This window comes from Benincasa hispida, chromosome 10 (genome assembly GCF_009727055.1).
Source record: "Benincasa hispida cultivar B227 chromosome 10, ASM972705v1, whole genome shotgun sequence".
Taxonomy (NCBI): Eukaryota; Viridiplantae; Streptophyta; class Magnoliopsida; order Cucurbitales; family Cucurbitaceae; genus Benincasa; species Benincasa hispida.
In genome coordinates this window covers 51,598,985-51,622,457 of record NC_052358.1, presented here as the reverse complement: position 1 = coordinate 51,622,457, position 23,473 = coordinate 51,598,985, and the positions used below count along the sequence as shown (strand labels likewise).

Below are 23,473 nucleotides of genomic sequence, written 5' to 3'. Positions count from 1 at the left end.
CCTCGGTCACGAACACCCGAATAGCACGAACAACCTCCATAGAACCTCGATGGTGTTGAGTTGAGTATGACACCACCAACAAAGCTACCTTGGTATTTTGGTGTGAGAATCCAGAGGGTAGGCTCTGTGTGAACTTGGTTTAAGGAAAAAGAACGGAGGAAACAATAATCGTGTAAACGATTGAACAAATGAGAGATGGGTAAACCTATCGTATAAGTCGATGCCTAATCGTTTAGGAAAAGCTAAGCGACCCTTTAGCAAAAGCTATGTGATCATTTAGCTCATTGCTTAGCTAAGTGTCTGTCGCCTACAAACACTACACGATCGTTTACTTTAGTCCAAGTTGTCGCTTAGTAAATCCTATTTATTTGACAACTTCCGTGAGATTCTGAGAGAAAAAAAACTCAAATTCACAAAATTTTAACCCTACTAAAAGTAGGAAAACAATTTTCCTTTTATCTCATGGTTACCATGAAACCATTAATAACCTCCCACTCAATTGGTTATTAGAGAAAAATAATTAATTATCCAATAATTAATGATAACCAACTTATCATACTATATTCATAACCTATAGTTTTAATATTTCATCTCATGAAACATATAAACCATAGTTTTTTTTCTATTCCATGGTACTTAATGTAAATCTCATTTACATTAATCCTCCACTAGATGTATCTCATACATCATACCGATCATATCATATATAATTGAATTACCTCTTGTCAATTTGAACATTTTAAATCAACACTAAGAACTGATCCTCAACTGAATCCATTAAGCTACCAAGGGGACCTTATGGACCTGTAGCTCGAAGCTCCAACGATACGTGAATAGCTGACTAAACTCTTTAGTCATAGGATCCACCATCCGTTAACTGCCAGGCACTCCACTAAAGACCGATAACTGAACTCTCCTTGCCACAGATATATTATGTGTCCATCTTAACCAATTAGCAATGCGACAACCCTTCACAGATCGCTCGTAAGTGCAACTCAGCCAATAACCGTTATACCCTTGTAGTTACATCTAACTCCTTAAGTACCACTTATTCCTCTAATGAACATAACTCATAGTCCTACTATGACTGAGTCCTCTCTTCTAAAGAGAAGCTGTGACCACTATATTCAAGCCCTGGAATCAGCTCTTAAGGGAGCAATCTCTCTACTTATCCCTGCTTCGGGGAAGAAGTGAATTCCATTTTGTGGATTGAGTTCCCAGCTTCTAGATCAGATAAGTCCCCAAAAAGGTAGGCATGTTGAGTTGACAATCTGGCCACTCTCACCCATACTAATCAAAGTACCGTCCTCAAAAGTAGGAGTTCCCAAAATACTCAGGATTGAGGTCGTGTCATCTATGGTCGTTTAGGTGAGATGTAAGTCTCTAGTATCAACTGTGTTATATACAAAGTCTAGTCATCTCGTGGTCCGATCTTATACAAACTCTTTTTCTAGGACACCCTCACTCGCACGTCTCCACATGAATGGTCAGGATTTACCATCTGTAGTAGTTTACAACACTTGAAAACCTCTACAAAACGGGTCGTATCCATAGTGTCACAGGATCAAGTATCCCACCTTAATTCTTATAGTACAGATCTATTTAGGTTATCACTTAAGGCATGATCCACTTGTATATCACATATACATGCTTAAGTTTACATAAGATAACCAAGGAGCTTTGTATATTGGATATGAGTAAATGCCATAATGAAATAACAATTATTTTATTCATCAAACAATGTGTATTATTACAAACAACGAGATTTCAAGGAGAATTAGGACACCAATCTCAATATATGCGATATTCAGATGTTCAACCAAGCCATGTTGGCTAAACATTGTTGGAGAATTGTGACAAACCCCAACAATCTCCTTACTCAAGTCCTAAAAGTAAAATATTTCAAAGGTGGGGATTTGATTCACGCTTCTTTGAGGATTAATCCACCCCTTTCTTGGAGGAGCATAGCATAGGGAAGAGATCTCTTCTAGAAAAGGTATAGATGGAAGGTGGGTAATAGTGCGAGTGTTTACATCCTCAAAGATCTTGGCTGGCTGAAGAAGGTTAAAAAAATGCCAATGTGCTTGAATATTAGTTTGGAATCGAAAAGAGTTAGGGATCTCATTGACGTGGATGAGTCATGAAATGTTAGGTTAATTAATGGTAACTTCCACCCTAAAGACACTGATTTATTCTAAATATACCTCTAAGAAGATATAGGGGAATGCTGAAAGGGTGCTTTTCGGTAAAGATTATTTATAAGCTTGCGGTTAATCTGGACATAGCATTAAAGCTTCAGTTTTTGATCTCCTTAGACTCAATCCTAAATGGAATTTAGTATGAAAACTCAATGTGATTCCGAGGGGAAACTACTCAATGCGATTTTGAGGGTGAATTTGACTCTTTAGGAAATCATCAATGACATTCTGTTCACTTTGAGCAACATTATCAAAAGAGGAATTGTTACTAATCCCCTTTGTTTTTTCTATAGAAAATACTGTGATACAGTCGAACATGTTTTTTGGGATTGCAAGTTCACTAAAGGTATTTGGTTTTCCCTCTTCCATAACTTATTGGACTTTTTGGATTTGTGCAGCAGATTTTGGAGTTTGATCGATTATTGGGATGGTTTGATGGATCACCTCAAGGATTCAGATTGGGAGATCGTGATCATCCTTTTGTGGGATGTTTGGAATTATAGAAATCATATTAAATCGTGCAGCTTTACTCTTGAGGAAGGCGCCATTATCCACAAAATTTGTTTGCATGTTGAGGATTTTGGTATTGTTGTTGGTCCACCGACTTCCTCGTGTGGGAGGGAGAGTCAACTGATGTAGGTTTCGTGGGCTGTGCCAGTGGATGGCTTCTGGAAGTTTAATGCTGATACGTCCTGGAGTAACAAGGAAGGTGTTGGTATATTAGGTGGGATTGTCCAGACTTTGCTGGGTCTCTTATCCTTGTGTGTTGTGAGAAGGTGATGGTGAAATGGGCTATCAAGAACCTAGGGGCCCTCGTGGTGAATAAGGGCCTATTTGATTTTTTGGTACGAGTTGGTGTTTGATCTTCTCATCCCTTGGTTGTTGAGCCTGACTATGCTGACATTGTTAATGTTGTGAATCACGTGGGTTGTGATCTTTCTTAGCGTTTGGTGGATGGATTGTCTACTTATTCAAGGTTGACCGAATTGTCTTTCGCATGGTGTTCGAGAGGAGTGAATGGGTGACACATNTATATATATATATATATATATATTTATTTATTTATTTATTTATAACATCAAAAGTTTAGATTAAATTGATAAGGAATGATTTTATTCAAAATTTAGAAATCCTCGGTTTGATAAATCAATAATTGAAAAAAGAAAAAGGATGCAATCAATTTGATTGACATTAGAGTTTCCTCCAAATTCCAACACAATATGAGAATTTGGAGCGCTTACGAAGTTGTTCATCTTCTTCTTCTTCTTCACCAGTGACCAATTTGCGTCTTGATTATGTTTGAACTTTTCACTGTAACCAAGAAACTGCAGCCAGAAATTTTCTCTGGGAATTTGATTTTCAGGAATCCCGCTTGTCGTTTACACAACCTCAAGAACGCGAAAGAATTGCAATGAATTTTCCGTAGCAGAAAGAAATTGAATGATTCTGAATCGTTCCGAGTCTTTTGAGTTTTGAAGGATTTGAAATGAATTCTTTTAGGAAATTCCCTGGAGAAGGATGATGCAGGGACTTCACCACCAACAGCAGCAACTAGCGGCACTTCTCAACGTAGCTTTGCGGAAGGATGATCCTAATGCCACTACCTCAAGTTCCATTACCGCCGGTGCTACTTCCGATGAGGACGACTCTGCTAGAATTGCAGCTATCAATTCAATCCATCGTGCCATTGTTTATCCTCCCAATTTGCTTCTTGTAACTCACTCCGCCACTTTCCTCTCCCAGGGCTTCTCTCAGCTTCTATCTGATAAGTAAGACCTTCTCTTCTGGTTATATCTTGCCGGAGGTTCCTCTCTTGATTTTCCTACCATTTTTCAACAGATATTGTTGTTACTGTTTTTCACTTCGTGGTACGCCGAAAGATTATTTGTTATTTTTGGCTTCGAGCTTAGAGTTCATATACATTTTTTCATTGTTGCCCTTTTCCCATCTGTGTGCATTGCTCATGCTCTCTCTAGGAATGTGCTTAGCGACCAATTGGAATTTTGAGCAAGTTGGGTACTCAATTGAAATTTTTGGTTTGTCTAAGGATAATATTCAATCTCATTTTCCCCAAAATTTCAATACTTTTTCTTAGTATTATAATGGGGGAAGTAGGTTTTTGCTTATTGTTTCTAGTTCTTCTTTTGATCCATCATGTTCTTCACTGAATGTTATTATTGATGCAACTATTACTTGATTCCATATATTAGGTCATATCCAGTGAGACAGGCAGCAGCCATTGCATATGGAGCTCTCTGTGCTGTCTCATGTTCTATTACTGCATCACCAAATGGAAGGCAGAATAGCGTACTACTTGGGACTTTGGTTGATCGATTCATTGGTTGGGCATTGCCATTGCTTAGCCATGTCACTGCAGGTGATGCAACCACCAAGTTGGCATTGGAGGGATTACAAGAGTTCATTAACATTGGAGAAGCTGGTGCTGTGGAGAGATATGCTTTACCAATCCTTAAAGCATGCCAAGTACTTCTTGAGGATGAGAGAACCCCCTTGTCTTTATTACATGGACTCTTAGGAGTTTTAACTTTGATTTCTTTGAAGTTTTCTAGATGCTTCCAACCTCATTTCCTTGATATTGTTGATCTGCTTCTAGGTTGTGCATTAGTTCCAGATCTAACTGATTCAGATAGGCACATCATTATGGACAGTTTCTTACAGTTTCAGAAGCACTGGGTGGGTAATTTGCAGTTTTCTCTGGGGTTATTGTCAAAGTTCTTGGGTGACATGGATGTATTACTTCAAGATGGGAGTCCTGGGACGCCACAACAATTCCGTAGGTTACTTGCATTACTTTCTTGTTTTTCAACAATTCTTCGGTCTACCGCTTCTGGTTTGTTGGAATTGAACCTTCTTGAGCAAATAAGTGAACCTCTTTCGAGAATGCTTCCTCAGTTGTTGGGGTGCTTATCTATGGTTGGACGTAAATTTGGATGGTTGGAGTGGATTGAGAATTTGTGGAAGTGCTTGACTCTTCTGGCAGAAATATTACGTGAACATTTTTCCACCTTTTATCCACTTGCAATCGATATCCTATTCCAAAGTTTGGAAATGACCAGAGCTAACCATGTAGTGAAAGGTCAGAAGATTACATTTCTTCAAGTTCATGGTGTTTTGAAAACTAATCTTCAGTTATTGTCCCTTCAAAAATTTGGGCTGCTGCCATCATCTGTGCACAGAATATTGCAATTTGATGCACCAATATCTCAGCTTAGAATGCATCCAAATCATTTGGTAACAGGTAGTTCTGCTGCAACTTATATATTCTTGCTCCAACATGGGAATAATGAAGTTGTTGAACAAACAGTGACACTATTAATTGAAGAGCTAGAAATGTTTAAGGGCGTGTTAGAAAAAGGTTTAGATCAAAGAGGTATCAATGGTATTCTCAATTCTCAATTTTGTTCGAATATGGATTTGTTTGCCCTAATTAAATTTGATTTGAGAGCCTTATTGACATGTACTATCTCTAGTGGAGCTATTGGTTTGATAGGCCAAGAAAATGTTGCTTTCACATGTCTAACAAGGTCAGAAAGATTGATTTCCTTCATTATGAAAAAACTGAATCCTTTTGACTTTCCACTTCAGGCTTATGTGGAATTGCAAGCTGCTATCCTTGATACATTGGAAAGGTTGACCACAACTGAATTCTTTAGCAAGTGTTCTTTGAAGAATTTGAGGAGTGAGACCCATTTTCTGGATACTGGTGAAAAGATAGATGAAGCCTTTCTAAAGAATGATCATTCAGCTATTATTATTGAGCAACTAACAAAGTACAATGTGCTCTTCTCCAAAGGCCTTCATAAAGCTTCTCCACTAACAGTTAAAATAACAACCCTGGGTTGGATTCAGAGATTCTGTGAGAATATTGTTACTATTTTTAAGAACGATAAGACGTATGCTAACTTTTTTGAAGCATTTGGATATTTTGGTGTCATAGGAAACTTGGTTTTCATGGTAATTGATGCTGCATCTGACAGGGAACCTAAGGTGAGATCTAATGCAGCTTCAGTATTGGAGCTGCTTCTGCAAGCAAAAATTGTTCCATCCATATACTTTTATCCCATCGCTGACATAGTCCTGGAAAAACTTGGTGATCCAGATAATGATATCAAAAACTCATTCGTAAGATTGCTTTCTCATATCTTGCCCACGGCACTATATGCATGTGGTCAATATGACCTTGGATCACATCCTGCTTGTAGGCTCCATCTTTTGAGGTCTGATCATAAATCTAGCCTGCATTGGAAACAAGTGTTTTCCTTGAAGCAGCTTCCTCAACAAATTCATTTTCAACAACTTATTTCCATTTTGAGCTACATATCACAAAGATGGAAAGTTCCTGTTGCATCATGGACCCAGCGGCTCATCCATAGATGTGGGAGATTGAAGGCGATTGATTTGAGTCAAAGTGAAGAGACAAGGAACGTAGGTGCAAATGGTTTATGGTTGGACCTCAGGCTGGATGATGATTTTCTTAATGGGAATTGCTCGGTTAATTGTGTAGCTGGAGTCTGGTGGGCCATCCATGAAGCAGCTAGATATTGTATTACTCTGCGTCTACGGACGAACCTTGGTGGGCCTACACAGACTTTCGCAGCACTAGAACGAATGCTTTTGGACATAGCACACTTGCTACAGCTTGATAATGAACATAGTGATGGGAATTTAACAATGGTTGGGGCTTCTGGAGCCCGTTTATTGCCAATGAGGTTACTATTGGATTTCGTTGAGGCCTTAAAGAAAAATGTTTATAATGCATATGAGGGGTCTGCAGTCTTATCACCTGCTACTCGCCAAAGTTCTTTGTTTTTTCGAGCAAACAAGAAAGTCTGTGAGGAGTGGTTTTCACGTATGTGTGAGCCAATGATGAATGCTGGATTGGCCCTTCAAAGCCAATATGCTGCAATCCAATATTGTACGCTGCGTTTGCAGGAGTTCAAGAATCTTGTTATGTCACATATGAAGGAAAAGTCTAATTCACAGGTCGGTGAAAACATCCACAACACAAATAAACTTACCAGAGATATCTCAAGGGTTTTGAGGCACATGACTTTGGCCCTTTGTAAAAGTCGCGAAGCAGAAGCTTTGATTGGTCTCCAGAAATGGGTTGAAATGACATTCTCTTCCCTGTTTCTGGAGGAAAACCAGAGTCTTGGTAACTTTGCTATACTAGGACCCTTTTCCTGGATTACAGGGCTAGTCTATCAGGCAAGAGGTCAATATGAAAAAGCAGCTGCTCACTTTATCCACTTGTTGCAGACTGAAGAGTCGCTTGCTTTTATGGGTTCTGATGGTGTACAGTTCACCATTGCTCGTATTATTGAGGGATATACAGCTATGGCTGATTGGAAATCTCTGGAATCATGGTTATTGGAGTTGCAATCTCTTCGTTCTAGACATGCTGGGAAGAGCTACTCTGGTGCTCTAACTACAGCTGGCAATGAAATAAATGCAATCCATGCATTGGCACACTTTGACGAAGGAGATTATCAGGCATCATGGGCATGTCTTGGTTTGACACCTAAGAGTAGCAGTGAGCTAACTCTAGATCCCAAGCTGGCTTTGCAAAGGAGTGAGCAGATGCTTTTAGAGGCACTACTTTTTCATAGTGAGGGAAGGATGGAAAATGTGTCCCAAGAAATCCAGAAGGCAAGGGCAATGCTGGAGGAAACATTGTCAGTCTTGCCTCTGGATGGCTTGGAAGAAGCAGCTGCATTTGCTACACAATTGCATAGCATTTCTGCATTTGAAGAAGGTTACAAGCTTACAGGCAGTGCAGACAAACACAAACAGTTAAATTCAATATTGAGTGTTTATGTCCAGTCGGTGCAATCTTCTTTTTGTAGAATTAATCAAGATTGCAACCCATGGTTAAAAATTCTTCGGGTTTATCGAGTGATCTCACCAACTTCTCCGGTCACACTTAAACTCTGTATTAATATGTTGAGTTTGGCTCGTAAACAGGAAAACCTGATGTTGGCGAATAATTTAAACAATTATATTCATGATCATATATCAAATTGTTCTGATGAAAGGCAGTATCAATTTCTCCTCTCAAGTTTGCAGTATGAGAGAATTTTGTTAATGCAAGCTGACAAAAAGTTTGAAGATGCTTTCACAAATATTTGGTCCTTTGTGCATCCTCACATCATTTCTTTCAGCTCAATTGAGTCAAACTTTGATGATGGTATTCTGAAAGCAAAAGCATGCTTAAAACTTTCTCGTTGGTTAAAACAGGATTTAGGAGCTTTGAACTTGGATAATATTATACCTAAGCTGATTGCTGAGTTTAATGTCACTGATAAATCCTCTGGCAGAGGTGAGTTCTCCATCTGTAATGAGAACTTAAACTCTGGACCAAGTATAGAACTTATCATTGAGGAGATTGTGGGTACGATGACTAAATTGTCCACTCGTCTTTGTCCTACACTTGGTAAGGCATGGATTTCTTATGCATCTTGGTGTTTTACTCAAGCTGAAAGTTCTCTCCATGCTTCATGTGGAACTGCTCTCCACTCATGCTTGTTTTCTTCTATACTAGAGCCTGAAGTTCATTATGAGAAATATAGATTAACTAAAGATGAAATTATAAGAGTGGAACGCTTGATTTATGTTCTTGTCCGGAAAGGTCATGAAGCAAAATGTATTAATGATGAGAAAAGAGAATGGAGTTCTGAGACCTCAGAGGATTTGAAACTTGATGGTACTGTCAAGGCCTTGTTGCAGCAAGTAATAAATATCATTGAGGCTGCAGCTGGGTTGTCAAATACTGAAAACTCTGGGAATGAATGCCTAACTGATGTCTTTACTTCCCAGTTAAAGTTATTGTTTCAGCATGCTATTATTGACCTAGATGACACTAGCGCAGTATCCATTATTCAGGACTTGGTAGATGTTTGGAGGTCCTTGAGGAGTAGAAGAGTCTCTCTCTTTGGTCATGCAGCCCATGGCTTTATACAATATCTTTTGCATTCATCTATAAAAGCTTGTGATGGTCAGCTGGCAGGCTATGACTGTCAATCAATGAAACAAAAGACTGGAAAATACACACTGAGGGCCACATTGTATGTCCTACATATTCTTCTAAATTATGGAGCTGAGTTAAAGGATTCTCTTGAACCTGCTCTATCAACAGTCCCACTCTCGCCATGGCAGGTTTGATTTCTGTTTCTGTATTACATCATTTTTGTTCTTCCTTTTAATCCTGTTGTAGTTTAGAACTTATTTTTATTTTATGATTCTAGGAAGTGACACCACAGTTATTTGCTCGCCTGAGTTCTCATCCTGAGAAAATTGTGAGGAAGCAGTTGGAAGGATTGGTGATGATGCTGGCTAAGCAGTCTCCGTGGTCTGTAGTATACCCAACACTTGTTGATGCAAATTCTTATGAAGAGAAGCCTTCGGAGGAGCTTCAGCATATACTTGGTTCTCTGGTAGCATGCCTTCTTTCATTAATTTCTTCAAGCCTTTTCATATTTAGCACATTTTATTTTTATGAGGAGTTTTCCCCTCTTTTTGGATGTCTTTGTTTAAAGCTTCTTTTAGCAATTGGGTGGGAAACTGCTCCTGGCCTTGAAAAAGTTCTTTAACCTATTCTATCTGTTGTCCGATTAACCGTTGAGTGATTCAGTCTTTGAAACTGACAACTATTCAATTTGGGGGTTCTTTAGTCTTAATTCTCTGACCCTCTCTAGTCTGGCGCTCAATTATTCCGTTCACATATTTCCTCCAAAATCATATCACAATTAGTTAAGTCTTTCATATTTGACTTCTTGATGGAGTCTGCTCACTGACTTGTGTTATCTTCATAGGTTTGTTCTTTTTAGCCTTGCTCAATATACCATTGTATGGTTCTCTTCTAGAAAATGAAATTGTCTGTTATAGCTTGAAAAAGAGGGACCATCTCTAAAGAAGTGATAAATTAATTTTGTTGTTACAGCATTTGAATTGATTGTCTGTTGAGGAGTTTTCGTGCTTAAAAGGAGGAATAAGGGAAAAACACACATTTCGCTTCCTTTTATTATGGTATTTATTGGAAAGAAAGAGAAACATAAGGATTTTCAAAGATAAGTTGATGTGATTAATTCATGATCTCGAGTGTCATTTTGGCTTCTTTGAGTTTTAGTGACTTGGCCTTTAAAAAAGTAAAATTACTTCTAGAGTTTTTTTAATAATTTGGTGAATCATGTAGAAAAATATCTCCTTTTAATATTTTTCTGATGATACTGCCTAGCAAAAGGCAAATGTGGGTGCTCGTTTCCATTTTAAATATGAGAAACACTCTACTGCATGATGCTTGATGGTTGGAAATGTTTTTGGTTTGAATCATTAAATTCATGGTAACAGTTGAAAAGCAAGAATGCAAGATTATTGATACATGCTTATGATACCTGCAGAAAGAGCATTATCCAAGATTGATTGAAGATGTTCAGTTGATGATAAAAGAGCTGGAAAATGTAACTGTACTTTGGGAAGAGCTATGGCTCAGCACACTTCAAGATCTTCAGACAGGTGAGAAACATGATTTTAAATGCACATAATGGCACTTTTACCTGACAAATTATTTTATAATGCAGAAAATTGTTCTTGGTTGCCAATTCACCATAATAAATATAACTTCAAGTTTGACCATAATTGTCCTTTCACGTGAAATAGGTGCCAAATTTGACCTGTAGGTGCCGAGACTCAGGGATATCAAACCTGCTCTTGACTTACTAAAGTTTCTGTTATAACCGAATTTCCTGAGCCAAGAAGTTGCCGTGACATATTGTAACTAGCATCTTCACACTGGCATGTTGTAACGTTCAAGAACAATACCAATCTATAAATTACAACATTACTTCTGCCATTTTTTTTTTTTTTTTTTTTTTTTTTTTTTGGATAAGAAACAACAAAGATATATTCAGAAAAGTGCAACAGCCTAGGGTTGTGGTTGAGACAACCCCCAAAGGGAGCTATACAAGGAGGGTCTTCCAATCACTAATAATCATCAAAAGGCTGTAATTACAGAAGAAATTCTTGTGTAAAGATATCCACCAAGAGGCCTTATTTTGTATGCTATCACAAAAAATTTGAAAGCTAAAAGGTGTAGAAGACTTATCTTCAAAGGTTCTAAGCTAGAGTTTCTTTCCTTCCAAATAAGCCACAAACCACACTAAAGGCGCCACTACCCACCACTTTGGCTTTTTTTTCTTAAGATTCCAAGCAGCAAAGCCTTCCAACATCCAATCGTCAATGTTTTTAGGGAGACAAAACTGTTAACCCAGCTTCCCGGTAAGGTAGTTCCAATCTTAATTAGCGAAATCACAATGCAAAAAGAGGTGCTCAAGGTCTTCTGCCTCTTTCAAACACATTCTGCATCCCGAAGGGGACAAAGATCACCTTCTAAACTTCCTTTGCAGTCTCATTAGTATTCAAATTTCTATAGGGTAAAGACCAAAGGAAAACTTTATTTTCCTTATGGCTGTCATGTTTCCATATAAGCCTAATCAGAGCAGAGTTTATGTTATTGGGCTTTCAAGCAAGGCTCTTAAAGGCAGACTTACAAGAGTTAATGTTACTTGAACACTATATGTTGTACAACTGTCTCCTTGTATTATAAAAAATGCCAATTTGTAAATTATTGAAAATTTTGTTGATTTTTTTTTTCTTATACAAAGTAAAACATTGAGAAATCTGGTCTTATTTGCAGATGTCATGAGACGCATAAATGTACTCAAGGAAGAAGCTGCTCGAATTGCTGCAAATGTCACTCTTAGCCAGAGTGAGAAAGACAAGATAAATGCTGCCAAGTACTCAGCCATGATGGCCCCTATTGTAGTCGCTTTGGAGCGTCGTTTGGCTTCTACATCTCGAAAACCTGAAACACCCCATGAAACCTGGTTTCATGAAGAGTATAAAGAACGGCTGAAATCAGCTATTTTTACCTTCAAGAATCCTCCAGCCTCTGCTGCTGCACTTGTTGATGTATGGCGGCCATTTGAAGATATTGCAGCATCTTTGTCATCTTATCAGAGGAAGTCATCAATTTCTTTAAAAGAAGTTGCACCTAAGTTAACTTTGTTATCATCATCTGACGTACCAATGCCTGGTTTTGAGAAGCATGTTATATATTCAGAAGCTGATAGAAGCATTGGCTCTAATCTTTCAGGAATCGTTACAATTGGTTCTTTCTCAGAGCAAGTTACTATCTTGTCCACAAAGACAAAACCTAAAAAGCTTGTTATACTGGGTTCTGATGGTGAAACCTACACATATCTCTTAAAAGGTAGAGAGGATCTGCGTCTTGATGCTAGAATCATGCAAATGCTGCAAGCTATAAATAGTTTTCTGTATTCATCTCATTCAACTTATGGTCAATCTCTCTCCATTCGCTATTATTCTGTAACTCCAATTAGTGGTAGAGCTGGTCTCATCCAATGGGTGAACAATGTGATGAGTGTATATACTGTATTCAAGTCATGGCAACACCGGGTCCAGGTGGCACAACTCTCAGCAGTTGGTGCTAGCAATTTGAAAAGTTCTGTTCCTCCACAGCTTCCACGTCCGAGCGATATGTTTTATGGTAAAATCATACCGGCACTCAAAGAGAAAGGCATAAGGAGAGTGATTTCACGTAGAGATTGGCCCCATGAAGTCAAACGTAAAGTTCTTTTGGATCTTATGAAGGAGGTCCCGAGACAACTTCTTTATCAGGAACTCTGGTGTGCTAGTGAAGGATTCAAAGCATTCAATTTGAAATTGAAAAGGTATAATTATTTTGCTTTATATTGCCGTTGATTAACTCTCCGTTTGTCACATACAAACAAAGGGCTAATTGGCAAACAGTAGTGTTGCTTATGCCTGCATGAGATATTTTTAGGTTATCAAAGGTATAATTGTCCTTTTCACTTTTCTGCTTCTTTCTTCTCCTTGTTCTTCTATCTTTTCTTTCAGAGGGTCCTTGTCTATCCTATATACTTCTTTTTTTGAACTATTTTTGCATATACCATGGTATGTATTTTTGGCATGATTTTATTTAAGGACGATTGTTAGCCTTGCATGCAGAAATTTTTAGGTTATCAAAGGTATAATTGTCTTTTTTGGCCCTGCTCCTTTCTTCTCATTGCTCTTCTATTTTTTTTTTCCTCGAAGGGTTATTATCTATCTATTTTTCTATAATACTTCTTTTTTGAACTACTTTTCTATATACTACTGTTTGTATTTTCGACATGATTGTTATTTAAGAAAGATTGTTTGCCTTGCAAGTTGTATTATAAAATATATATTCTTCTTTCTTATTCTTCTTTTTACTTGTATTTGCTTAACTTTCTAAAAAAAGTTTCAATTAAAATTTCTTTACAAAAATGATAAAATTGGAGGGCAGGTATGAAAATCAGGTTTAATAACAGACAACCTTAAAATTTTCTGTATAATGAATTCCATTAGTGTTTTCTTGTTTGGTAGAGATATTTTAAAAACATTTCTCTGAATAAAAATCTGTAAAAGTAGTATTTGTTGCAGAAATACGTACAAGGTATTAGGTATGTTTCCTAAGGGGAAAAAAAGAACATGAGAGTAAACACAGAGAATAAGTACAAGGCCTGAAAAAGAGAGAGACAATTTTATTTCGTGATAAAGGTAGATGGTGAAATATGTTTTGGATTAATGAGAGCTGATTCCTGGCTAGGAAAATCCAAAAATAACATTCAGAACTTGTTAATTTAAAATTGGATTTGGTCAAGTTCAGTTTATAATTGGCTGCCAGCCAACTTTTTCGTGAGAAGCTAAATTGATGTTGAGCCATCCTGTGACAGTTTTCCCTCCTTTCTTTCATTTCTTTTTATACGCAATAATCTAGAATCAGATTTCTAGTCTTGCAAGATGTAATTTTTTTTCTCTACTCAGGTATGCTGGAAGTGTTGCAGCAATGAGTATGGTGGGACACATCTTGGGCTTAGGCGATAGACATCTGGATAATATTCTTATGGATTTCTCTACTGGCGACGTTGTACATATTGACTATAATGTTTGTTTTGATAAGGGGCAGAAACTGAAAGTTCCAGAGATTGTTCCCTTTCGTCTGACCCAGACTATGGAAGCAGCTTTAGGACTGACAGGAATAGAAGGGACCTTCAGAGCAAACTGTGAGGCTGTGCTGGAAGTTCTGAGAAAGAACAAAGACATACTCCTAATGCTGCTAGAAGTTTTTGTGTGGGATCCACTTGTGGAATGGACACGTGGTGATTTCCATGATGATGCTGCTATAGGTGGTGAAGAAAGAAGAGGCATGGAGTTGGCTGTTAGCTTGAGTTTATTTGCATCTCGAGTGCAGGAAATTCGTGTCCCTTTGCAGGTTCTAATATTTTCCATTGAATGATAATTGTTTTATTTCTGTTTTCCTCTCTTTGATTATTTTGTCTTTTCTTCTAGTATTTCTGGTTCATTTATGCTTATAAGCCACCAATCAAGTTTACCTATAAAATGTGTGGGAAGAAGAGGATCAATCAGCCAGATGCTGTTGAGCCAATCATTTGATTGGGGGATAATGTTGGCTAGTTTCAATGGAGATAAAAGGGTCCTTGGAAGCAGTAGTTTGTTATTGCTGTTAGTATTAAGTTGACATGGAGAGAGGTATTAGTATGGGGAGAAAAAGAGAGAGAGAGAATGAGAAGGGGAAGACCGCAAGAATATTGATTATGCTGGGAGGGATTCAGGACCATCTCACTTTCTTAAGAACTAATAATATTGATTTGTAAGCCATGTCTATGACATATTGACATGCTTCAAGTAAATTAAGTTATTTGATGTGTGCTATAATATATGTATACCCGTTTCCTGACTTCAAAGATGGAATTATCTCAATCACACCTTGAAAGTTCTTACTTTTTCAAACTCATTTCTAATTGTTCAGAAAATTTTCATTCCATGTTGGTAAATTCTCTACTCACTTGGAAATCAGTGATCACAAAACTTAATTTGGATTCACTACTGTACAATAGATGAGTTATTGAATTGTGGAATCTAATACTAACCTAGGTTCCATTATAACTCTCTTTAAATTTAGAAGAATTAAAATATTTTGAGTTTATGCTTAATAGATTTTGCGTGTGCAAACTCATTAAAACTCTGTCTAACATTTTGCAGGAGCATCATGATCTTTTATTGGCTGCCCTACCTGCTGCTGAGTCTTCTCTTGAGGTATCACTTGACACTTGTATCTTGTTTATAACTTCCTGAGCTTCTACCTTCTATGAATTTCTCTCAACCAAAAAATCCATACCAGGGGTTTGCAAATATCCTCAATCACTATGAGCTTGCCTCTACGCTCTTTTATCAAGCTGAACAAGAAAGATCAAACATAGTTTTGCGTGAAACATCAGCTAAGTCAGTTGTTGCCGATGCAACATCTAATGCAGAGAAAGTTCGTACACTATTTGAAATGCAGGCTCGAGAGCTTGCTCAAGGTAAGGCTATTGTTTCTGAGAAAGCTCAAGAGGCATCAACCTGGATTGAGCAACATGGAAGAATCCTTGATAATTTGAGGAGCAATATGATTCCCGAAGTAGACACTTGTTTGAATCTGAGAGCAATTGGGGAAGCTTTGTCACTTATATCTGCTGTTACGGTGGCTGGAGTTCCAGTGACAGTTGTTCCTGAGCCCACACAAGTGCAATGCCATGATATAGATAGGGAGATTTCTCAGCTTATAGCTGCATTAAACGATGGACTTTCTTCTGCTATAACTACTATTCAAGTTTATTCTGTTTCTTTGCAGAGATTTCTTCCCCTAAACTATGTAACAACTAGTGTAGTTCATGACTGGGCTCAGGCTTTACAATTATCTAAAAATGCCCTCTCCTCCGATATTATTTCACTGGCTAGAAGACAGGCTACTGAACTTATGATGAAAGTAAACGATAATAATAATGATTCTGTACAAGTCAGTCATGACAATATGTGTGTTCAAGTGGAGAAGTACGCAAAGGAAATTGCAAAAGTTGAAGAAGAGTGTACTGAGTTCGTGACCTCTATTGGTCCAGAAACTGAATTGAAAGCTAAGGATCGCCTTCTATCAACTTTTATGAAATATATGGCGTCTGCTGGCCTCGTAAGGAGAGAAGCTAGTCCATCTCTCCAGATGAGACGACTTACACATGATGGGAAAAAGGACATCAACATGCAGGTGGAGCTTGTGGCAGAAAAGGAGAAAAGGGAAAAGCTATTATCTAGTATTAATGTTGCTCTGGATATTCTATATTGCGAGGCAAGGGGAAAATTACTGGACATTTTTAATGATATGAGTGATGGGAGACTAGTGAATAAAACTTCGTCTCATGATTTTAATGTTCTTTTCTCCAATCTAGAAGAGCAAGTGGAGAAATGTGTGCTTTTGTCAGAGTTTCATACTGAATTACTGGACTCGATTGATGATAAGGTGCTGAGCATTGAAAATAAAAATAAAAATTGGCATAGGAATCATTCTCATAGAAATTGGACTTCCACTTTTACTGTCATGTTGTCTTCTTTCAAAGACCTGATAGAGAAAATGACTGAGGCTGTTTTGCCTGATATAATTAGATCTGCGATTTCGGTGAATTCAGAAGTTATGGATGCATTTGGACTAGTCTCACAGATTCGGGGATCAATTGATACAGCACTAGAACAGTTTCTGGAGGTTCAATTAGAGAAGGCTTCGTTAATTGAATTGGAAAAAAATTATTTTGTCAATGTTGGGCTCATTACAGAGCAGCAGTTGGCTCTTGAGGAAGCTGCTGTTAAGGGCAGGGATCATCTCTCTTGGGAAGAGGCCGAGGAGCTTGCTTCAGAGGAGGAAGCTTGCAGGGCAGAATTGCATCAACTCCATCAAACATGGAACCAGAGGGATGTACGTAGCTCGTCTCTTGCAAAGAGGGAGGCTAATTTAGTGCATGCATTGGCTTCGTCAGAATGCCAATTTCAATCTCTTATCAGTGCTGCAGTCGAGAAGGAGGCTTTTACGAAAGGCAACACATTATTGGCCAAATTAGTTAAACCATTCTCTGAACTGGAATCTATTGATGAACTCTGGTCTTCCTCTGGAATTTCCTTTGCATCTATCTCAAATGGGATTCCTACATTGTCAGATGTGGTGAGTTCTGGGTACCCAATATCTGAATATATTTGGAGGTTTGGTGGCCAGTTGAGCAGTCATTCTTTCTTTATTTGGAAAATTTGTGTTGTGGATTCTTTCTTTGACTCATGCATACATGAAATTGCTTCAGCCGTGGATCAAAATTTTGGATTTGATCAGCTCTTTAATGTTATGAAGAAAAAACTCGAGCTTCAGCTTCAAGAATATATTTTTAGGTACCTTAAAGAACGAGGTGTTCCTGCATTGTTGGCTTGGCTAGATAAAGAAAGGGAACATTTAAAACCACTGGAGGCAAGAAAAGACGATTTCCATGAAGACCATGATGAACAAATTAAAAATTTTGAATTTATTGAGAGAATCCGATGCATGCTTCAGGAACATTGTAATGTGCATGAAACTGCCAGAGCAGCAAGGTCTAGAGCTTCACTTATGAGAAGGCAGGTGAATGAGCTCAAAGAAACTCTTCAGAAGACTAGTCTGGAAATTATTCAAATGGAGTGGTTACATGACATCAGTTTGACTCCATCACAATTTAATAGGGCCACCTTGCAAAAATTTCTCTCTGTCGAGGATAGGTTATACCCTATTATTCTAGACCTTAGCCGATCTGAGTTGCTGGGAAATTTGCGATCGGCTACTTCAAAGATAGCCAAGTCAATTGAAGGCCTAGAAGCTTGTGAACGAGGCTCTCTTACAGCTGAAGCACAGCTGGAGAGAGCAATGGGGTGGGCTTGTGGTGGCCCAAATACTGGTCCGATGATAAATAATTCTAAAGCTTCAGGGATTCCTCCTCAATTCCATGACCATATCTTGAGGCGGAGGCAGTTGTTATGGGAAACTAGAGAAAAGGTATCAGATATTATTAAAATTTGCATGTCTATATTGGAATTTGAAGCATCAAGAGATGGCATACTTCAATTTCCAGGAGATCATGCTTTTAGTACAGACAGTGATAGCAGGGCATGGCAGCAAGCTTACTTGAATGCAATAACAAGACTGGATGTTTCTTATCACTCCTTCGCCCGTGAGCAAGCTTTTCTCTTTTATGTTGATGTTGTCTCATTGCACTGTTTAAGTCCTTTTGGTTCTAGAGAAAAATTGTTTATATATTTTAAAATTTCCTGAAATCCAGAATAGTATAATGATTATCGTTAAAATATTGAGGTTCTGAAGGTATTTGTGGTTCATTATAAAGCTTTAGATAGTTACAATGTGAAAGTTTGTTACTTAGACGAAAGATATATTTTTGTTTTTAGGATTGTCCACCAACGTTTTATTTTTAGATTTAATGCTGCATTTTTTTTGGGGTAGAATTTGTTTCTTTAAACAATGATACTTGTGCCACGATAAGGAAATCCATATCTTTCATGTTAAATAATGTTCCTTATTCTTTGCATCCTGTATCAGGTACTGAACAAGAATGGAAGCTTGCAGAAAGAAGCATGGAGGCTGCCTCAAACGAATTATATTCTGCAACCAATAATCTTCGCATTGCCTCTCTTAAAGTGAAATCCGCTTCAGGTCATGCATCTTTCTGTTATTTAAGCTGAGCAAGCATATCAGTATATACACAAGCATTACGCATTTTCCTCATTTGAAATTTGACAAGCACAAGTTTTTATCTGTATGGTTCATGTACTAAGAATAACCTTGTATACATTATTTTCAATACCTTTTACTAATTGCTTGAACATATTGGTCGTCTTTGTAGGTGACTTACAAAGCACTCTTCTCAGTATGAGAGATTGCGCATATGAAACAAGTGTTTCACTCTCAGCATTTGGTAGTGTCTCAAGGAACCACACAGCTTTGACCTCTGAGTGTGGTTCCATGCTTGAAGAGGTAACTCAATATATCTATGAAGCTTTGGATTTGATTTGATGTGATTGTGTCGCAGAAATATTTCTGGATTTGTTGTCAGGATGTCCTTCAAAAGGGAATCAGCAAGTCCTAAAAGGCACCTGCAGGCTTCAATTTCACTAATCTGTTTTACAGAAGATGATAAAGTATGGTTAACATGGGGGCATGGGGCCAACCTGAACATAGCTCAGTTGATTTGAATAAACTTTGATCATATCTCTGATTTCCATCAATTCATCTAATATTAAATCGAGACATTATTCTTTGCATAATGCATCAAAAAAATATCTTTGTAGGCTTAAATTTCGATAATCTCTGTATGGAAGATGATAACTATGATTAACATGAAACCAATGTGAACATAACTCAATTGGTTTAAGCATATACTTTCGATTCGAGAGGTCAAAGTTTGAATCAGTCAACTAACATGTTGTTAAACTGGAAAAAAAAGTATGGTCAATATAGGAAGCAAAAAGAAATAGTTAAAGATGCTCTATGCTTCATAGACCATTTTTAGATTTCCTCTCATAGGCATCTTTTCCTTTCTTCAAATACCTGTTTATATGGTTTTTGATTTGTTTGCACGTAAGGTTGTTTGATCTCTTTTGATCAAGCAGATGACAAACTGCTTTTTGTATTCAAATGCAGCTAATATTTCTACATTTCCTGTAGGTACTAGCAATAACTGAAGATCTGCATGATGTTCATAATTTGGGAAAGGAGGCTGCTGTAATTCACCATCAACTTATTGAAGACATTGCAAAGGTATTTTGATCTCTCATTTTACGTCATTAAATCCCAGTCTATTTAATTTAGACAATCATGATGCAAGAGCATGATAGAGTATTCTGCTCCCAAATGTAGTCACCTGATAGCATTCCCCATGAATTGATACTGGTCAAGGTATTTCCCATACCATGCCACCTATATGTATGCTTATTGTTTCACTTCTTAAGCAGGCAAATTCAGTCCTCCTTCCCCTCGAGGCAATGTTGTCGAAGGATGTTGCTGCCATGATTGATGCTATGGCAAGAGAAAGAGAGATCAAGATGGAAATATCACCTATACATGGACAAGCTATATATCAGTCCTATTGTTTGAGAATTAGGGAGGCCTGTCAGATGTTCAAGCCTTTGGTTCCTTCTCTTACATTGTCTGTGAAGGGTCTGTATTCCATGTTTACCAAGCTTGCACGAACCGCAAGTCTCCATGCTGGAAATCTTCATAAAGTATGAATGAATCTATAGTTCAGCTTGTTGATTTCATGAATTATCTTACAATACTCTGACGTCACTGAATTTCCACCAAATGTGAAATCTATTTTTTCAGGCTCTTGAAGGACTAGGAGAAAACCAGGAAATAAAGTCAGAGGGGATTCACATAACTAGGTCTCAGTTCAATAGTGAAGTAGATGCGGTTGACTTTGAAAAGGAGAGAGAAAGCCTCTCCTTGTCTGATAGTGGGAGTAGCAGAGATATACCTGATATTACCAGACTTTCTTTGCAAGATAAAGAATGGTTATCTCCACCTGATAGCTTCTGCAGCAGCAACTCTGAGTCTGACTTCACCACTGGTAGCTTTCCAGATAGCTCCAACGACCTAACAGAGGATATGGGTCAACATTATAATGGGTGTAGTGACAGAGAAGCTAGAGTTTATCCAAAAATTACCTCATTTTCTCAGACCGACGTCGGAAAATTTTTACGGTTAGAGGAGTCAGAATCAAAGTCCACAGATGGCAGCGAAACCTGTTTTAGAAAGTTATCAACCAATGAGTTGAATGGAGGAACAAAAATTGTGTCAACACCACCTGATGAATCTATTGAAGTTCCTGCTATTGCATCACATTCATTGACTGAGACTGTTGAAAGGCTGGGGGAGGAAAGTGGTGTAACCTCATCAGATAAGAGATTAGAAGATGAAAATCAAGATGCTCCCCCAGCTCAGAAGGCTGCTTGGAGTCGTGCAAGCAGGGGTAAGTAATGTACCTTCACTCAGGTCTACATATCTAGTATCCCTAATTCCCAACTTTGAGTTTCCACTGCTGCATTAGGTCATATTTATGATGAACTGTTTTATTTATTGATCGATGTTCTTAATGTTTTTATTATTTTAAATTATATATATTTGGATAGGGGAATTAGCTATTTTAGAAAGGAAAACTATCACAAAGAATACAAGTGTAAGGAATCTCCACAAGAGTCGCAATATATTATCACGATCTCGAAATTCAAAGTTCACACCAGTTCGAGAGGGTGGATATCTCCTTGCTGTATCATCTAATACAAAAGATAACACCCCAATTACAATGACTAACGCAAATATAAGCAGCCAACAACACTAACTACGAGGGGGAGAATTACCACTTCTACTCCTAGCATAAGTATTAATAATTGGGCCTAACAAAAAACTAAACCCACTAAAAATATTATGTTGTTTTGTTTCTATTGTAAGGCTAGTAGTGTGGCTATTCTATTTCTAATGCATATTAAATCATTCATAACTAGTGTTCTTTATTGCATACAGTAAATTTTGCTTTTGATTATTGGAAAGTCGGCATAATTTTCTTGTATATGAGCTTCTTCGCATTTGGAGGGAAAACTGAATCGTCCCATTTGATGTGGCATTGCATTTTTCATTCCAAAAGTTGTTAAAAACTTGTGTTATGGTCTTCTCAGGTAGAAATGCATACGCAATGTCTGTTTTACAGCGTGTAGAGATGAAACTCAATGGACGAGACAATGTCGATAACAGGTACCTACTCTTAACTTGGAACTATTGACAATCCCTATGTTGGATTTCTAACTATCTTTCTAACTGACAGAGAACTTAGCATTACTGAGCAAGTGGATTATCTACTTAAGCAAGCAACGAGTGTAGACAACCTGTGCAACATGTATGAAGGTTGGACTCCATGGATTTGAAATTTAAAGACCAAGAAATCTTGGATACCTGTACTGATGGATGGTTAAGAGATGTTCTTCAAGATTGACTGGCACCAGATTCATTAAGTCATAACTTGGAAGGACATCCTGGGGTGCGTTTAAAATCACCAACATGCGGGACCTCTCGTTTGCTGCATTGGTACGCCCTACAGCTGGATCATTTCATCATATGGATTCTTCAGTCACAGTGCGAAAGAAACCGATAGCGACTGCTCAAAAAGCTGGTTGAAGATCCTTCTTGCCTTTTCCATCTTTGAGCTGTGCACGTGGACTATCAAGGAAGTTTCCGAGAGTGTTCAATATTCTTCATGTTCCAGTATGCTGCCCTACGCAAGGCCGAGGGCAGGTAATATGGGAGACGAAGTTATATTTAAAAATGGAACCAAGCTTTACTCCATCTGGCATCTGAGACTTATTTGGGAATATTGCAACGTCGATGCTGAGGAGCTCTGGGTTCTTGGTACTGAGCTATTTACAAGGTTGATATTCCGAAGGAGGTAAGAATGTTACTTCCTCAGATGAGAAAATTGAATAATGTAATGAATTATTGTATCATTTAGAAAAATGATTATTTTGCCATTCAAATAGGTTGTATACTCTTATCACTTCCTGTGCAAATTGGAATGTAAATGTGGACTGCTACCTGTTATGTAAATGTCATATGATAGTTCATTACACTTTGTGAGAATCGATTTGGTTCAGTTTGATTTTTCGGTTTTTTGGTTTTCTGTGTACCCCTACGATTTGTGTTCTATTATATTAGTTACTTACAAGATTAGTTTGACTTCGTGTCGAGGTATGGTAATATTCATTTTGGTTCAAATTGTGCTTCAAATTTCATTCCTCATCGTGATACTTATGTTGGATGTTATGTGATATTATTAAAGCCTGAAGGCAAATTCTTGATTATTTTCAAAGAAATACCCATTCGAATGATTGTTTCTACTATTGTTAAGCAAACTAACATAGAACCAAACAGCTATATAGCCGAGGAGTTATCGCTTTTCCCCTACATCCTAATATCTCTAAAAATATCCTCTCCTGTCCTTTTTTTGTTCGACTTCTATGTAGGTCAAGTGTCACAGGGCGAACTGCCCTGTGACATCGACTTACTTGTAAATTAAGCCATAAGACACTTGTAAATTAAGCCATATTATAGGTTAAAATATTATTTTGATATGATTCTATCTTTCAATTATTTAAATTTAGTAATCGGACTTTAGAAAAATCTTAAATTTAGCCTTTGTCTCTCAGCAAATATTTAGTTCAACCATTCGAAGTCAATTGTTTAGTCAAATTTGGTTAAATAATAACAATATTTTTCATGCAAGAAAAAA

The 23,473-nt window shown here is 37.6% G+C and overlaps 1 protein-coding gene across 3 annotated transcripts; it reads left to right on the top strand.

Annotated features, from left to right (window-relative positions):
- Positions 1-3,333: 3,333 nt before the first annotated feature.
- LOC120088524 (serine/threonine-protein kinase SMG1-like) lies at positions 3,334-22,824 on the top strand. Of its 3 annotated transcripts, XM_039045901.1 has the most exons (15): positions 3,338-3,967; positions 4,409-9,374; positions 9,464-9,652; positions 10,616-10,730; positions 11,911-12,967; positions 14,106-14,553; positions 15,345-15,398; positions 15,484-18,355; positions 18,739-18,852; positions 19,043-19,173; positions 19,864-19,956; positions 20,151-20,420; positions 20,521-21,166; positions 21,870-21,945; positions 22,016-22,824. In XM_039045901.1, the coding sequence occupies exons 1-15, from the start codon at positions 3,717-3,719 to the stop codon at positions 22,113-22,115; spliced, it is 11,382 nt and encodes a 3,793-aa protein (XP_038901829.1). In that variant the 5' UTR covers positions 3,338-3,716; the 3' UTR covers positions 22,116-22,824. The 3 variants fall into 3 exon arrangements, with proteins under 3 accessions (XP_038901832.1, XP_038901831.1, XP_038901829.1); XM_039045903.1 differs by lacking the exons at positions 19,864-19,956; positions 20,151-20,420; positions 20,521-21,166; positions 21,870-21,945; positions 22,016-22,824 and adding an exon at positions 19,253-19,844 and having other exon boundaries at positions 3,335-3,967; XM_039045904.1 differs by lacking the exons at positions 19,043-19,173; positions 19,864-19,956; positions 20,151-20,420; ... (1 more) ...; positions 21,870-21,945; positions 22,016-22,824 and having other exon boundaries at positions 3,334-3,967; positions 15,484-18,180; positions 18,257-18,355.
- The last annotated feature ends 649 nt before the right edge of the window (positions 22,825-23,473 follow it).